General features: G+C 48.2%; 1 protein-coding gene across 6 annotated transcripts in view; it reads right to left on the bottom strand.

Annotated features, from left to right (window-relative positions):
- Positions 1 to 200: 200 nt before the first annotated feature.
- The window catches only part of IGSF11 (immunoglobulin superfamily member 11), a 144,831-nt gene continuing 127,094 nt past the window's right edge, over positions 201 to 17,937 (bottom strand). For 5 of the 6 annotated variants that reach the window (XM_068958769.1, XM_009675278.2, XM_068958777.1 and 2 more), the window contains 6 exons: positions 7,729 to 7,892; positions 6,280 to 6,487; positions 5,310 to 5,465; positions 4,183 to 4,305; positions 3,803 to 3,953; positions 201 to 3,101 (listed from right to left, as the gene is read on the bottom strand). In XM_068958769.1, the coding sequence (XP_068814870.1) occupies positions 2,651 to 3,101; positions 3,803 to 3,953; positions 4,183 to 4,305; positions 5,310 to 5,465; positions 6,280 to 6,487; positions 7,729 to 7,767 (1,128 nt within the window). In that variant the 5' untranslated portion in view covers positions 7,768 to 7,892 and the 3' untranslated portion in view covers positions 201 to 2,650. The remainder of the gene's footprint in view (positions 3,102 to 3,802; positions 3,954 to 4,182; positions 4,306 to 5,309; positions 5,466 to 6,279; positions 6,488 to 7,728; positions 7,893 to 17,937) is intronic. The other variant, XM_068958762.1, reaches the window with a different exon arrangement.

Here is a 17,937-nt window from a genome sequence, read left to right as displayed (position 1 = left end):
AGACTGTTATGAATGAGCAAAATAAGGCTGCAGTGCTAGGGCTCATCACCAAACCGGCTAGTCTAATAACAGGGAGGCTTTGGTTGCATGGGCACTGCTTACTGCCACTCATATCAAGGATGAGCACCACCAGCCAAATTCCTTGTAGCTACAGCACTAGGTGGAGAAAAAAAAAAGTAGCAGCAGGCAGTAAAAAGGCCTTTTTATATGAATAAAGTTTTATTGAATTGTAGACAATTAGAAAGAACAAAGAAAGAGGAGCGAACAGTCTCACCGAGGGTAAGAACCAGAAGAGCTTTTCCAGGTAGAGAGTAGTGGGCCTGCTGAGGGCAGTGCTCCTGTAAATGTCACACAGGGGTGGTTACAAAAGCAGAGAGAACGCATCCCGGCTTTTCTTTGATTTTTTTTTCCCTCCACACATTACAGTTTCAAAAGCGAATTTTATTCCCCACCCCCACCCCACCATCAGTCCTACCACCCAGCAGCACAGAGAGCAGACAGACAGGAAATAGGACTGTTCCAGTGAAATGTGTGTACACACACTAAGCAATCACCCGTCTGCACCGCTGCAGGGGGTTTGCACCCATTCTGGTCAGAGGTGTGTAGGAGGGCAGAGGAAGGGAGGCTGGATTTTTTTTATTACTATTATTTTAAGCAAAGAAGGCACAAAATCTCAGCCAAGCTTCAAACTTTGTGCAGCCTAGGAGCCCCCAACCTCCCCGAAAGCCTATGTGTCCATGTGGGAACCCAGCCCTCACCCCTGCCTCTTCCTTGGACCCTGTGCTTGCGCTTGAAGGCTACAGCTCAGGCAGAAGGTCCTGCCCAAAGTTTGTGCACTGGTAGAGAAAGTAAAGCTGTGCCGGGACAAGAAAAAGGGGAACAAGGAAGAATCTGTTGGCTCAAACAGACCCTTTTTCCAATATGAGGGCTATGGAGAGTAGTCTGTGATCCCTGACACTGCTTTTCCAAGAGCACATTTGAGAGGTCTCTGGTGCTTTTGGAGGTGACCAGTGCTTTAGCGTGTGTAAGGGTTAGCGTTATGCAGGAGGGCAGGCATACCCATCCAGGCATGGTTGCTTGGACCCAGGGCTCTCTAAGAGGGTAAGTGCCAGCCCCTCAGTCCAGCCCTCCAGTGGCACCAGGCCCTTTGAGCTGTTTCAACCCTTGGCTTTGATTAAGGCTATTTAGTTGCAATAGAAAAAGTAAAAGAATAGATGCCAGCAACAACCACCTCCCTGGCTGTGAGGTGATGGCAGAGCCACCAGCAGGTGCCACGGGTACCTGGCCCTGGGACACTGTGGGAAGCAGTGGAGGCAGAAAGAGAGTGTGTGGGCTCCCATGGAGTTACCCCCTCCGTTAAGCCCCCATTTTTACTCCTTCTCAGCAAAGAAATTTGGAAGTAAGTCCTGCCAACCCCAGCATCTGGGAAGTGCATGTGTGTGTGGGAAAGAGGGAACAAAAACCGTGGTCCTCAGTGTGAGGGCCCCAAGCATGAAACATGCCCTGCCATGCAGGCCAGCCCTAGATAGCCCAGCAAGGAAAACCTGCCATGCGGTCACCAAAGCTTTGGAGTTTGAAGCCACTTGCCCAGAATCAGACGAGTCAGGAGCAGCAGATGTCTCTGGCCAGCCGTTCAGGACCTGCCTGCCGCTTTCCCACCCCACCGTGCTCCTCTCTGCCTCTGAAAAACCCCAGCAACAAAAAAATGCCACAAGTCCTAGAGCAGCCGCAGGAGCAATGCACCCTCATACTGCACAGAGCTTTGCAGGGAAAGATGCCCAGAGGCACCTAGAACTAGTGCAGAAAAAACATCTAGTTTAACAAGGACGTGTGCGTGTGCGTGTGCATGTGTGTGTGTGTGTGTGTGTGTGTGTTGAAGGGTGGAGGGGAAGAACTGCAAAAATTAAATAAAGAAAAACACACTCTGGCCCATGTCCTTGCCCAGCCTTCCCCGCCTCGGCCTGGCTGGTGGTTTTGCTTCTGCCTCACCCCTCCAGCCTGGGCCCCCCTCAGCCTTTGTCTCCTCATGCCTGTCTCTGTCCCACTGCCCTCCCTCATCCAGCAGCAGGGATAGGGCTGTGGGGAAGGGGCTGTGGTCGCCACGGCTGATGCATACTCCTCTTGAGTGCCCCTTCCCCACTCAACCCTTTTCTGCCTTTTCCAGAGACGCTTGTCCCTCCCACTCCAACAGTCTGTTGTCCTCTTGAAAATAAAACAGCAACAACAACAGAAAAAAATATATATCCTCAAACCTCCCTGAAAGACCCAAATGAACAGAAATAACCCCCAACAAAAACCAACCAACTGAAAAAAAACAGATTCCCCAGAGATTAGGGCCGAGCGTGCATCCCTGCTGGGGCCCAGCAGTCAGGGTGAGCACAGCAATGCCCCTAGAACCATTCTCCTGTGGCCTTGGCACATCTGTGAGATCCACCAGCATGGAAGAGTCCCCAAAACCTGAGGGGGAAGTGGCAAGGCCAGGGCTGTCCCACCAGCCAGCAACAGTCTCGGGAGGGGGGAGGGCAGTGGGGTGAGGCGCGTCTCCCCCCATCTTACTGCATTTTTCAGGAAGGAGGAGCGTCTCTTGGCCATGTCTTCACCCCACCTGGTACAAGAAGCTTCTTGTTTTGCTTTAGCCTGCCCATGCACCCTACACAAGGGAACCGGCCCGGCTCTGGGCAGGCACCATGACAGGAACAGCCCCTATCCGCTCCAGCGTTGCCTGGCTCACGGCATACGAGCGCGTGTGCTGTGGCCTCTGCTTCCTGCTGACTGAGCCATTGCTCCGCACCACCTCCTGAGGGGACGGTGCTGTGTTGGCCGTCACCACCAGCGTCTTAGGGGGAGCCGGGGACGGGTGGCCTCCGTTCGCATAGATGGGGCGGGTGCTCATGCTCCCCGAGCGGGAGAAGGGGGGCTGGCGCACATCGTTGTTGTTGCTGAAGCGAGTGAAGGAGTCTGTGGCATGGTTGGCTTTGGGGTCATTCCAGTAACGGCTGTTGTAGGTGTTGGAGGAGGTGAGGGTGTCGTTTTCTGACGAGGATGCGTCGGCGTGGAATGTTTTCGTGGTAGAGGAGCACTTGGGTGGCAGGTCGTCCTCCCTAGGCAAGGAGAGGGCATGAAGGGGCAGTGAGGATGCTGCTCCATTTTCACAGTGCCCCTCCTCACTGGGAGCAATGCTTTCAATTTAAGGTGAAGGACAGCACCAACAATAGCCAGCGTTGTTTCTTGGCCTGTTCACTCATTCCTCTTTGCAGGACCCATCTCTGTGCACATTAACTGCTCCACATGCCTACCACTGAGGCAAGCAACCCGCGCTTGTGTTTAGGGGGCAAAAGCAATGGGTGTCACACAACCACAATATTACATGGTCAATACAACTGTACCTGTAGCAACCAATGAAGCTAATGCTCAGGGAAGGTATGAGAAGCTACCAAAAGGACTGTGGCTGTGCGTTACTGTGGCTGTAACACCGGAGAAGGTCACACCTGTTTCCCCAGAGCTCTTCATCTATCACTACCCAGTACTTTGGATCAGGATCCCTGCTATGTGTGGAGTCACTCTCCTATGGAGCTAATAGCTTCAGGCCAAAGCCCACAATAAAGGCAATACTGAAAACAAAATCAGTCGTTACCACTCTCCATTTGCTCTTGCCCTTTTCTGGACAGATACAGACACCTTCCCCTGCCCCAGTGAACACATCCAGGATTAGCAAGAGGGGACTCTCACTTGCCTTCCTGCCAGCCATTGCTTTTGCTGAGAGATAAGAGGTTTCCGGCCACCAGCTTTCCTTAATTCCTACCTTATCTCATTGGGAATTTCCTCCTCTTCTTCCTCTTTGTGTTTATTTTTCCAGTAAAACAGTGCCACAGCCACTAAGACAATGCAGACAACTAGCACAACAGCCCCTGTGGCCACCGCTCCAGCAATCAGGCCGATGCTCCGGGGATGGGCTGTGAGGAGGATTGAACAGAGAACGGAGAAGACATCAGGACTGGGCTGTGGCCGTCCATGAGCATTTGAAGCTACCAAGGCTCGGAAGGGGGCAAAGGCAACATCCCCATTCCAGGGTACAATGATCTTCTGATAGAGAGGCACATGGTGGCTCACAGCAAACATGGTTACACGTTACTGTCACAAGACAGAACCAGGTGGCCAAGCCTCCCTTGGCAATATACTTACGTGCAATGACTTGCAGGTCCAGAAGGCAAGTGCTGGTTCCAATGGCATTTGAAGCCACGCATTGGTAAAGACCTGAGGACACAGTGCTGATATTTCGGAGAATGACAGTGCCCTGGACTTGGTCTAGTCAGAGAGAAAAGAAGGATTTAAATCCCTCCCCCCCCCCCTTCACAAAAGCCATGAAAAGGTAAATCCAGCAAATAGAGAATTGTGGTGTGAGACTCTTAAGAGATAAATAAATTAGGAAATAACCTTGAGATGGAAGCATTGTGCGTACACACACAAGATTAGGTTTTAAGAAGCTTACACTAGATGTTTCTTTTTCTTCTTATAGATGAGTTTCTGCAAATTAAAGCTTGGGACTCATATCATTGTGCACAAGAAGGGAGGAAATAAGAGATATGCAATGCCCTATCCTCATATCTACTTGCCAAATTTAGTCCTGCCTTGCAGCGCCTCTGCTCTCCCATCCCTGGGCTTTGCACCGCCTGCTCTGCCAATTGTCCTCTCTCCTGAATTATCTAGAACTAAAATTCTTATATATTCTTAAAATAGGACAATTTAAAGGGGAAGAGTACAATTTTCACTATTTGGTCAGGTCACCTAGGCTAAGAAATCTGATGGTTAGGACTTGGGGCTGGCCAATACCCAGTCTGATTAGAGCCTTGCTTTTACACACATCTGAAAGGCAGCTCCAGCAGCAACATACTGGAGCAGCGACCTCAGTGTGAAAAGATGGCAGGATTTTTGGGGGATGATTTTGCCTTCCTTCTCCCATTTTCCAATCTGTGAGTCTTTTGTTTGGTTTGAAACGCAGCTGAGTCAGCAGCTGGTATCTCCAGCCATGTGTGAACATCCGGCCACTATGTTCTCTCTCCCATTTGACCAGACTCTTGCTCCTCAATGGGGAACATATTTCTCTATCAAAAAACATGGAAGTTTAAATGGCCATTATAGGGTACCTAGTCCACCACAGGCTCCAGGCACTCCAGGAATCTTCGTTCCAAACAAGTGACCATGCAAATGATGGTAGACACTCAATGAGCTGTGTCACCTCTGACAGCTCAGACAAAGGAAAGCCCAGGCTGCCACCTGGGAAATAAAAGGAAAATCAACAGAATGAGCACCTTGTGTGGCAGTTGGGGGCAACTTGGGAACATTGTCCAGCTTCTCCCAGAGGTATGTTGGCCGGGGGATGCCTTCTTCCGAGCTGCAGGTCAGTGTGATATCGCTGCCCACGTCCAGGGACCCCTGGATTCTGCAGAGCGGGGCAGAAGGAGGAACTACAATGAGAGAAGAGGGGAAAGTGACAGCAGATCAGGAGATACGACCAAACAGTGAGGTGCAGCTCTTTTCTGAACACAGACTGCTGGGGAAAGCAAGGATGTTGGCATGAGCTGAAGGGAGATAAGAGGGAGACAAAACCCAAAAAGGAAGCAGCAGACAAGAGCCATCTAAAGTTTGGGTGGTGTCACTTCACAAAGATTCCTGACTAGCCAGTCCATCAAGGTTGCGGACTATTGCTGACTTGTTCAGACCCACTTCTCTTAGACCCCTCCCTAGAGAAAGAGAAAGTGAACATTTCTGTGTTTAGGACAGCAAGGTTTGCATGACCTAACCAAGCTGCAAACAGAATTTGCTGTGGTTGGGTTTTGCTTTCATAGCTCCATAATGGCACATACTGTGGAGTATTTAACATCCCGGGGAACATCCAAAATTAATTGCTTACAGGAAAAGGAAGCAAAGACCTAAAGTCCATTCTTTTCTCCCGTTGCTATGCACAAAACTCTTATGGTCCCCTTAGCACTCCAAGATGCCCTCACACCTTATTCATGCTTCTCTGCAATTCCACATCACAATCCTGCATCAAAAGCTTTCTCTCCACTGTATTTTACAGCTCCATAATATACCATCTGTATATAAGGGTACATGCCCCACAAACTCCCACAATACCCACAAGGCAACCCACCCCCCTCCTCTGTATATCCATGTGCTCCAATACACATGCCACCATGTCCCTCTGCTAGGCACCATCATGCACAGAACATCCCTTTGCCCCTCTTCCTCCCCTGTCCCCCATAACTCCAATATACGCACCCAAGACAGTGAGTCCAATGACTCCAATATTCCTGCCACCTCGGTCGGGAAGATTGTTGACCAAACACTGGTACGTGCCAGTATCTGACAGCTGTGTGTTGTTGATGAAGATGGAGGCACTGGTGGTTGGCATTGTCACAGCAAACCCCACTCGCCCATAGAACTGGGGTGCACCACCAAAGATCTGACCCCCTTGGTAGAGAATAACCTGGAAGGGAAAGGAAGGTTCAAACAACGCTCCACAAGGGCTGAGCAAGGAGAGAGAACAGCAAGCAAAACATGGGCTTCCAAACCTGAAAGGACCAGTTCCTGGGGAACGTCTGAATAACCAGACATCAATATAGAACAGTAGCCTTAGGCAGTCACATCCTAGGAGAGGTATTTTCTTTAAAAAATAGCCAGTAGCCTGTTTTATGTCAGTAAAAACCATCACAGACGCAACAGACCACACAGATAGATGCCCCAGTCTTCCGGCATCACTGGTTTTGGCAATATCAGCCTGTTTCATGTAATAGTAGTTATCTATCTGGACAGGATTGATGTAGAGAGGCAGAGACTCTCCTCAGGTCTGTGAGTAGTCTTCTGGAAAGCATCCACCCAGCGGACAGTATCATCTTGGCTCTCAGCCAGTAATATCCTGCCACGATTTGACACTGCTTGCTGAAGATCACTGGGATGAACTGAAAGACAGGTAATACAACCCCCGAACCTGTGTAACCTCTACCAACCAGACAGCTTACACGGAGGTACTCAGACCAAGTCTCTGAGGAGCAAGTACTCTTCAGTGAGAGATATTGGATCTCACAACTGAATAGCAAATGTGATGGGTGCAGGGTGACCTGAGACAGATGTGTTTCAGAGCAATGGCTTTCTTCTGCTCTCTGAGTATGCACACAGAAAGAAGGCCAGCAGCTCTCAGGTTACGATTCCAGTACCCACCATAGTAGTCCCTCATTTCCTAATGTTCTTAAGAATGACCTTTCATAAGCAACAAGCAGTCAATATTTAAGAGGGGAGATTAGACAATAATAAAGCATGCATTCTGGGAGGTGTTTGCACAAATTTCACAGGTTTAAGGGGTCGAGCCAGCAGATGCTTCCATATCCTCCAAATCCTATTTCCAGTGCACCAAAAGCTTGATTACCTCTCCAGTGCTATTTTGAGCAAACCAATCACCAGAGTTCCAGAGCAGCCATACAGCCTCCCATACACCTGCCCAACCACACATCCAAACACGGAGCTGAGGATACAGTCTGCACTACCAGTTAAGAAAGCACTGGGAAATCAGACTCATGTAAGATGTGCAGGGCATGTTCAGCAATAAAAGGAATGTGCTGGGAACCACAAGCTCAGCATTGTACAAGGACTACACCTCGATCTGTGACAAAAGGGTGAGGGGAAAAAACAAAACAAAACAAAACCTCCATGTGCCAGTGAGAAAGGACCTACCTGTTCCGGCTGGTTGGCGTTGGAGAGAGGAATGACCATCCAGATAACATTAAGGTTAGTGAGAGCAGCATTTGTGGTGAAGGTGCAGGGCAATACTGCTGTCTGGCCCCGGGCAACCTGGATGCTCCCTGAACTGACGGACACCTCTAGAGGACATACCAGACCTGGAAAGAGAAGAACACCCTGTTCAAGCATTTCAGGTGGCCCCATGCACATGCAGTTCATGACAGCAGCATCCTGTTGTTACAAAACTGTCCCTTATCAACAACTTCAGGCTAAAAAGATATACATTGCTCCCTCAGAAAGATCAGGCTGCTCTCGTGCAGACCCTTTCCAAAGGCAAATGTGGACAGGCTGCCCTTTTAAGTAAGATCACTCTAATTTCAGACCCGCTGAAAACAGCAAGATTTGTTTTAGAGACAAGGAACGAGCTATAAGAGCAGCCAAGCTGTGTCTAAGGGATAATGAAATATGTTTGAAATATGTTTTTGAACCCATTACTCTTAATGATACCCAGCATCACTGAAATAGAAAAGGAAACTGTATTCTGAAAATCTTCACCACAGGGTAAGAAGAGAAAATGCATATTTTTAAAGAAGGCACACAGTTCTACCTCTAAGTCTAGCGTGAACAGGAACATTTTCATGCTTTTTTCAATTTAAAGGGTCAAAAATCTAAATCTTTCCTACTCCACATATTTCGTTATAGCTGGTAAAAAATGGCTACTGATATTAGTAGATCTGATCAAATCTAATTTATTTTCCAGCATTTCTGCCATTCGCTTCTTTGCATTGCACACAGGCTGGACAGGGTACAAAGCCTGATAAGTCCCAGCTTGCCAGTGCAGCAGCTCAAGGTTGCAATGTCTAGACTGCAAGTCGCACAGGGAAATATCTCAGCTCCTACAGCCAAAATCTTGTCAAATGGCACTAACCAAGGAGTTACCAACACCATTTTGAGTAGCACCAAAATTCCCTAAACCACTTTCCCCCACAACATCAAAATGTTGACTCCAGACACCTCTCTACATGCCAGTTCACTGCTTTCTTGTTCAATGCATGCGGGAGGCTACTGGAAGAGATGGCCAGGAGACACTGGTTTGTTGAAGGTGAAGTGCTCCATGAAAACAGGTTTCTAGCTGAACTATGAAGAAATTGAATAGGCTTGTTTTTGAGAAAAAGCTGAGTGATCTGCATGCTTGTCTGCTGGGATCCTTCTCAGCCTGCCTAATGGCACCTAAGCTGCTTATGCTGAGTTCTTGCGCTTGCATAGACTGCTCTGGAGCTGGGATACCCAAGAACCTTGCAGATCCTCAGCAACCTGCTCCGAATTTCCTAGCTCTCTCCCCTCCTCCCTATGCCCCGCCTGCCTTGCAGGCTTCAAGGTTCCAGGTAGTTTGGGGAAGCTCAGGAATGCTTCAAAATAGAGCCAAACAAAATGTCACTTTTAATCTCTCTGAGTGAAAGGCGTGAGTTTTTTACTTTGCAGAAAAACCCAAATCAGACTGTACTCTCACATTTGGAACTCATTTGAAAATATTATACATTTTGGAACTTTCCAGGGAAATAGTTCAGCTTTCATCCTAATATCTGAGAGAATTAGGTGCCTGGAGAAAGAACAGCTGGTGAAAGCTTAATCCATCAATCTCCTATGAGGGGCTGTCAGCAGCAAGCGGAAGTAAATAATTTGAAGGGCCAGTAATAAGCATGACCTTTATTATAAGGCATGTGCCTTTCAGTTGCTACTGCAGTTGGCAGGTTGGGAGTAGTTTTGGACTCCTAATTTGCTTATGGCTGCCTAAGCAGTGGCAATAGATGAAAAAACAGAAGTGATCCTTTAGAGATGGCTCTTACTGAATATGACCCTTATGAGGGGTTGTCTTTTCTGCAGGCCTACCTCTGAAAGCTATGTTGGCATGACTACTCCGCCAGCCTACCACCACCCATGTGCTAAACTGTGCGAAGGGAGTCACAGTAATTTGGGCATGTCTTGGATTAAGCTCTACCTTTAATATGGAGCAGACAGTTCTTCTGAGATGTTCAGTGTTGGTTCAATGACTCCTTAGACTTGTCTTTGCCATATACATCCCATGAGATGAAAACCAGCCCTCCAACTATTCATCAGATTTGGAATAGCAGCAACCATTCTTCAGCCCCATCTCCTCAAACCTCCAGGTTCCCCTCCAAGAAACACCCACCCATCACCCTCTTGCCCTTCAAGAAAAGTGATACTTAAGTGTGAATATTCATTACTAGCAACTTTGCTGGAAATCTGGTGTTTGCGTTTTGCACTGCAGGATTAGTTATGTCAGTCACTCAGACATCAAGATGATGTGATTTTCATACCTAACTACCCTGTCATTACTCTTAATATTTGCTATTAGTTGACTGTAAACATCCCGCTGAATAATAAAAATACAAAAATAGAACATGCATAATTAGTTCACTGTGAAAATGATTTTCGATACTTTTGAGAATTTTCCACTATGCTTATGAACAACTGTAAAAAATGAAAGAGAACATGTAACACCCACCCCTCACTCTAGAAGTGAGCCTAGCTCGGAAAAACATACATTCAAGAGAGAAAAACTGATCACAGCACTGTTATTAACTAAAATAACCATGAAAGAGATGTTTGCCCCGAAAGCAAGTGCAGGAACAGGGCTCTTTCTGTCACTCCCCTTATGATCCCACTCAGCTCTGCCAGTGCCCCACTCTTGCCCTGCAGTCTTGCCCTGCTCTCCTGGCCCCATAATGTCTTCCCCCTTTCAAAGCACCACAGCATCCCTCTTAATTTGAATGTCATGGAGTGGTTTCTGTGAGGGGATACCAAGAAAGAGCTGAGTTCCCCAGCCACTTCTCTTGCCGAGGGAGCAGCATTGAGCCTGGGCCTGCAGGACGAGCTCCCCTCACCCCAAGCCATCCTCTCTCTCCCTTGTTAAACCACGGGGCAAGCCAGCTCCTTAGACTTGCCTTTTTGCCACATGCATCCCAGTGCCTGTCAGCTGCTCTTTGGCCTGGGATGCCCATGAGGGCTTGCTGCACTTAAAGACAAGGACTCATTTTGATAAGCTAAGTGGCACCTGCAGGGCTACAGCTGGGGAAAACACAACCGCTTCTGACAAATAAGCTTAACCAAGATGACAGGGGAGCTGGGAGACCAAACGCAGGCAAAGTCCTTCTCCACCAGCATAAATAGGCTGGTCTGTTAACACAGCACTGGGAATGGGGGACCGGGCAGGGGGGCATTACTACAGTGCAACTCCTTTCCCAGGGAGATGGCTGAAAGAGCAAAGAGCAAATCCTCTTCACAGGCTGCAGCCCCACTTCTTTACACCTCAGACTACCAGAAAATGTTGTAATGTGGTTACACATGCACATGTCCACCTATGCAAGGATTTATGCGACTGCATCCTTACACACCAATACTCATGTCCCAAAACACAGGTGGATGCACGCAAAGATGCACACACATATAAGCCCGTATGCCCAGGAAAACAAAGAATAGGAAAACTCAGCCAAACGTTACTTGTTTAAATATCTCAAAATGAGGAGTTGGAAAAATGTGGCTTTGCATTAATGCGAAAGGAGGGAGGCAGGGGAGAAAGGGAGGAAGCGATTTCAAATTTAGCATAACTACTGGGATAAGGATTTTTCAGTGCAGCCTAAGGAATGAGGACTTGAATCCCCTTGGGTACATACAAATGCAAATATAGATATATTCATACACACACATCCCAGCCTAGTAAGTCAAATTACACATAAGAGGTCAGAAAATCAAGCAAAGGATATAATATAGGCCCTCCTTTTGCACAGGTACACAGTCGAGAACTTTTCTAAGCATTCAGAGACATTTACTGACTTGTGAGAGGCAACAAGAATCAAGCATGGTGTAATCTCCTCCTAGCTTAAGATTACAGTGGCCACTACACCCTTTCCTGTAGGCACAGTCTCCTCCTCACTTAAGATGCTTAGTTAAGCTTCGGTGTAAGCAGCATGCCTGGAGCTAGAGTGGGGTACACCACTGTCAGCAGGAGGAGGAATGGGCCCTCCCTGTACGTAGGACTCTTTGATCTTAGATTGATTCTGCAAGTGGCTTTCTCTTTTGATCCTGATGCAGCAAGCATCCATCAATAATAGAAGAGATGCTCCATTTTTGTGTCCCTCTCTCAAGGAACCAGCCAGCAGAACGATGTTTCGGCTACAGAGGCTCTTTTAAAGGTTCTCTACATTCCCAGGACCAAGGAAGCACTTTGGCAACGCATCACTCATTTAATTTCTGATGGGACGCTCTTGGCTTTCCAAGTAGCCCACTCAGCTACCTCCAGCAGCCATGAAGGAGCCAATGCAGAGAGCTCATACAGCAAGGCACAAGCATGTAGGGCCCAGCCCCCTACCTGGCATCTGCCTCCCTGCTGACACTGGCATGAGGTGCAGGCAGATGCCGCTACTTATTTGTTAGCTCCCCCACAAGGGTGCAACGCTGATTGAACCCTTCATTGTGTCTGGTATATTCTGAAGCCTAAGGCATGGCACATCTTAGCATTTTGTTTCTTACTAAGAAGACTGAAAATGCTTCTAGCTCCTGCTCACTGTCACACCTCTCTGCCAGAGATCACCAGCAGGACCAGTAAATTGCCTCGGCTGATAGCCCAGTCAACAAAATGAGGACCTCAGTCAACATCAGTTCACATTAATGTGGCAGACTACCACATGAACAGCTGATGCAGAACTACCAGTCCATATCACTGCAATGGCAGGTGGTCACAGACCACAGGCTCAGGAGGCTGCTGTGGGCTGTGCCTTCATGAAGCACTGTAGCTATGCTGTTGAAGCTATGCTAAGGGCACGTCCCCTCTTCTTCCGTGATCATCCCCAGCGCATGATTGTCAGCAGGGACCATGTGAACCACAGCTCAGAGACATCTCTGGGTACCACTGGCTGGGCTAGGGTACAGCACAGAGAGAGGGTCTTCACAAGGCTGTACTTGGCTTAGTGGTGTCGACCATAGAAAAGCAGAGGTTTCTTTGGAGAGCCATTCATACCATCAGGCTCTTGCACTGACTTACCTTCTCGAAGACTCCCTCTACTTTGCAGGTCTCCCCACAACCATTGGCAAGTCAGCAGCATTCAGCACTTGCTAGCCATGATCTCCTGACACTCACGGCACAGGGAGGCTGCGCTAGCATGAGTTTGCATAAACAGAGGCCAGGGTACAGGTATATGCCCTGCAGTGCTGGCAAGCCAGGGAAACAAATCGCTAGGGGAGAAAGGGATGGAAAAAAACCCTTAGCTGCATCAATTCAGCATCTCCAGACCTCCAGGGAAAACGTGCAGAAATGTGTGCAGCTGTGGGGAGGATGAAAATAAGGCTTCAAGCTGTATTAGCCTGCATTCAACACCCAGGCAATAGCTCTCCTCATCTCAATACAATTAGCAATCCTGTTGCCATGTGCTAGGGAAGATGCCTTTGGCAGTATGACATTTTGGGTCCCTCATTGGAGAGGCAAGGATGAGGTCACTTAAAAATTCCAACAAAAGGACAGAAACACAATGCTCGATCCTGGGACTGCAGGCAAGCCGAGGGAGAAACCACAGAGCAGTCTTTTCCCCAAGATAAAAGGAAAACTCAGGTAGCTGTGCCTTTGGCCTGCCTCACGTCACTAAGTTTGGGACCAAAGCTGCCTCCTGTGTTGAAGAAGAGAAAGAGTCTGTCTCCTGCCCCAGAGGACCTGATGCACATTGCAGACTCAACACACTAAGCAGCAGCGACCTTCCCCCCCTCCTCCACCCGGGAACAAGCGACTCACAGCTGGAGGAGACAGCAGCAGATGCAAGGAGCACTTCACTCACAGGACCTGCTGGTGTAGCAACCATTCAAAGCCCCTGAAGGAGCCTAATTTGCAGTTGCAAGCGCTGGTAACATCGAAGGACAGTGAAGGCACAAGAGGGATGCTGTCCCTGCTGACAATCCCTTCTGTTTTATGAGGGAGCAATTATTTTGCCTGGAAGCAGTCTCTGCAAGGTGGTCCTTCCCAAGTTGAAAATGTCGTTTCAGCTCCGTAAGGCTTACCAAGGTCAGGAGAATGGCAGCCCAGTACTGGCCTAGAGCACCCAGCAGTAGCACAAAGGGAAACGGATGCTTATGGCAAGTTCAAAGCCGTCACAGCATCCAAACTAGCTGCTCAACAAGCTGCCTGAATAGTGGTCTTGCCGATTCTCAAAAAGGGCCGAGTACCTTCCTGTCCTCCCAGATGTGCTATACTTGCTAGTTCAGAGTCAGTCCAACCAAAAGCAGTATTCACCCAGCCTGGTGTCTGGAGGCAGCTTGCAATAGACCCCCATCCCTCTTGTAGAACCAGCGTTACTGAGCACTCCCAAGAAGCACAGATCTGCATTAGTGCCCAGCTAGCCTGGGCTATTTCCAGTTCACTAAAGAAATTCAGCCAGGGAAACTTTCAGCCTCCAAGTGACTATGCAGGACAAGCATCAGGGACAGATGCAAACTGCCATGGTAAAGCATATCCCAGGGCCAACGTGTTCTTGCACAAACTCCCCTGGGGAGACATCCTTGGAAACAATCGCACTGGGAACTGGGAGCAATGGTGAAAAGAAGGGAAGGCCACAGTGCACTATAGCATTTCTGCTAGCTCACAGCAAAGACTAGGCAAACTTTAGTTCAGAGGCACCTGCAGGGATTGCCCCCACATCCAAGTTTGTGAGCATGTGTTATGTAGTGTGGGGACCCTGCAGGACATATTGAGGACATCGAAAAACATCATGCTTCTGTCAAAAAAAAGAGACAGAAATTTTCTAGTACATCTCCTGAAGGCACAAACAACTCTCCCTAAGTCATGCTCAACAGAAGTTCGTCTAATTCATTCTTTGAAACTCCAGACAATGTCTGCATTGCACAGCATGGCTTAGCTGTCTGCTCCAGTAGTCAGTGGCCCCTGCTTTCTTGAACCTACCAGGCCTCTGACCAGCAATGCTTCTGAGTCCCTGTCCTTCCCTCTCTACAACCGAACCATGCAAGCCACATGACCAATATGGTCCCTTCCCCTCTCCCAGTCCAGCACTTCCCCACATTCTTCAGTATCCCCATCAGGGTGACAGGCAAATATACAGCTCAGAGCTGCAAAGAGAAGTTGAAGTCAGCCAGTTTGGCCATTTTGCTCTCTGAAGCAGCTTCATAAAACTTTGGGTACCTCAGCCCGCAGACTGAGAATAACTTACTAGGACTACGCTCACCCCTCTTACTTTGCCAGGGACAATATCCCCCTAAAAGACCCACGCTCTCTCTTTCTAGCTCACAGATCCAACAATGCAACAGTAACCTGATAGCGCATAGGGAAAATAATCTCCAAATCTTTGTTGCCTACCTGTGCTGGCTCTGCAGAACAAACTGGAACAGAGAACAGGAAGACCCTCACATCTGGCACAATTTTAGAGTAAGAACTCTGTAACAAAGGTGCTAAACCTACACAGATCCTAACACTTCCTCTTAGGTCAAAACAGTGTTTCTCTCTCTGTTAAACACAGGTCAAAAACAAAGTTAACCTCTAAGTACCTTTTTCCCTAAAGAAATCATCAGGAAGAAGTGGTGGCATCTAGCCATCTCTCGAGCATGGAGCTTCCCAAGTAGGCAGATCCACCTGCCCCCCACTAAGAGCAATCTAGGGACTGCTGTTCACCCCATGGGATAGGTGGGCCAGCAGACACTAATCCAGAGAGGAATGACAGTGCCAGGGTCTTGAACTCCAGCCCTACAGCATTTCTTGCTGAGCCCTCCACCAGCTGAGCAGAGACTGTGGCTACCTGCAAATCTGTGCTGGCCTTTCTCCTTTGTCATTTATAATCTCATCTGTACTAGACAGAAAGATAACGGTAAAACTTGCAGCTGACCTCCTCTGCTCTGGACTCAGCTGCTGGCCTTGTGAATAGCAATCACTACCACCCCTGCCATCTTCCCCTTTATAAGTAGGTCCTTCTCTGCAGGCCAGCTGGGATGATAATTTCAAATAGCTGTCTGATTGAGATAACATGGAGCACATCTCCCTGCCCCTGACCTCCTCAAGCTGCAGCTCTAGGGAGGATGGAAACTGGACTTTAAGACTCAAAAAAAAAAAAAAACAAGCAAGAAAAAAGTTAGCTGTACATGCTTCAAGAAGGGTTTCCATTCCCTCCCAGGTCCTTGACAGAGGAGCTGGACTAGCTCTTACAGTGGGAGAAAAGGGGCTCTCATAACATACGCAGCTGAATGTCACTCCGAGGAATTTGATTCCTTCTCCATTTCTGCCAAAAACTTCCTGGGTCCTGCTCCAGACCCAGGTGTCTTCAGACAGTCTCTATTAGGGTGAGCTCCTCATTTGTTCAGTTTAAGACCTCAGAGGTTTGATTTGCTCAACACTTGAGCATTCAAACCTGCTAGGAAAATTGAAGGGGGCTGTGCTTTCAGTGTAGCAGGGGTGGCATTATGCTAAGCTCTCTGTCTAACCTGAACAGTGTGCTTCCAACAGATCTTAGTGCTTGTGTTTAGCCACAGTCTTGAAATGCAAAAGAGGTTTTTGACCTGTGAGTGTAGTGCTAGAGCAGCTTGCTAACACCTTCAAAGTAGGCGCAAGAACAGAAGTTTGGTTTACAGATGCCCTGGCAATAGCAGGGGCCCAATAACCCAAATGGTCCTTTCCAATTCTGGACTCCTGCTGTGCTCCCAATACTGGTTTCCCTTCTGTGTCTACCCAGTTTGACTGGAGCTGCCAGGTCCTTTGTAGCTCCTGCTAGCTGGGACAGTTGCCCTGCGTCTCTGCTGCCTAGGATGCACTGTGCATGCAAGTTAGTGATTAAATTAAAAAAAAAAAAATAGTTGCATTGTATTATAGCAAGATAGGAAGGGACATAGATAGGAGCAAAAATAGCATCTACAATGACATTAGCCAGGATAAAACTAATCAACTGCCGTGCTCTGGGGCATATGTTAATCCCCTTTCCATGGTATAGTGTTGCACTATTAGGTATATTACGGAAGGTTTAACGCTTCCTTCTGATGCATGCGGTATTGGCTGGAGACAGAGAGTGCTGAGATCTGAGCTGGCAGTCTTTGAATTCACAGCGTTTGCAGAGGACTCGAGGAGCAGCTGTACTACTGAGTTTGGGAGATGTTTTGCTTTAGCAGATGAGCAGAACCAGAGGGGAGCAGGAACTCACTCAAGTGCTCGCTCATTTCTCCCCCCACTTGAGAGAGGGGAGGGGTGGGAATGCCTAATTCAGCCTAGTCTATGGGACCACCTGGGGCCAACTTTGCTCATTCCTGGCTGTGCCCAGCAAAGGGACATCAATGGCCCATGCCCAGTACTCTGGGGGACAAAGCACAGGCATCCTATTTGCCTACATGAGATGGCTGAAAGCAACACATAGGCAGCATATCTGGAGTGCAAACAGGGTCCTTGTGACAGGGTGCTACTCATTTCTTTCCCTCCTAAGGTCCTCTAGAGATGCACAGAGCAGTGTTTTCCAAGGAGGCAAGGAGGAGAGTGAAAGTCTAGCTGGGCACAGAAAGATGTCTCTCTATTGACTGGCAAACACAGTCCCTTCTCCCCCAGTACTGTGATAGATCAGCTCTGGGGAATCCTGCTGCAGTAACTTAAGATGTTATCATCCTCTGCTGTTTGCTGCACAAGATTATTGCCCCTAAAGCAGAGAAAGCAGAAAGGAAGATGTGCCTCCAGCTCACAGCCAGGCATTTTAGCATAACCTGCTGAGAAAGGTGTGAGGACAGGCAAAGTTGCTTTGCTGTGAATGGGAAAATCTGGGTGGCTAACACACTGTCCTGTTCTCTTGGGTGCTACAGTGGAGGCATCATCCAACAGTAATGAACATCTGGGGATGGGAACATTTTAAATGCCCGCAGCCAGGTGGTACTCAGTGAACTGCATCCCTACAGTCTTAAGCTGATGTGACTTGGAAATGAAAACTTGACAAATGTCCGTTCAAGCATATCTAACGGGGGTACTGGCAGTCTTTGAACCTGCCTGAGTTTGTAAAGAGCCTGCAATAATAGCTCAGAGCTACAGACTTTCCCATTCATCTAGTTCAGATGCCAACATGAACTTTCCACATCCCTCCTCTTAATGATCTCGCTGCTTGTCACAGCACACATGAAAAAGGAACAGGTACCCTTTACAGCAAAGATTTGTCTCTACGTTTCCTA

This window comes from Struthio camelus, chromosome 1, assembly GCF_040807025.1.
Source record: "Struthio camelus isolate bStrCam1 chromosome 1, bStrCam1.hap1, whole genome shotgun sequence".
NCBI classification, from domain to species: domain Eukaryota; kingdom Metazoa; phylum Chordata; class Aves; order Struthioniformes; family Struthionidae; genus Struthio; species Struthio camelus.
Note: the sequence above shows the minus strand (reverse complement) of the source record. Positions and strands in the feature narration are given on the sequence as shown.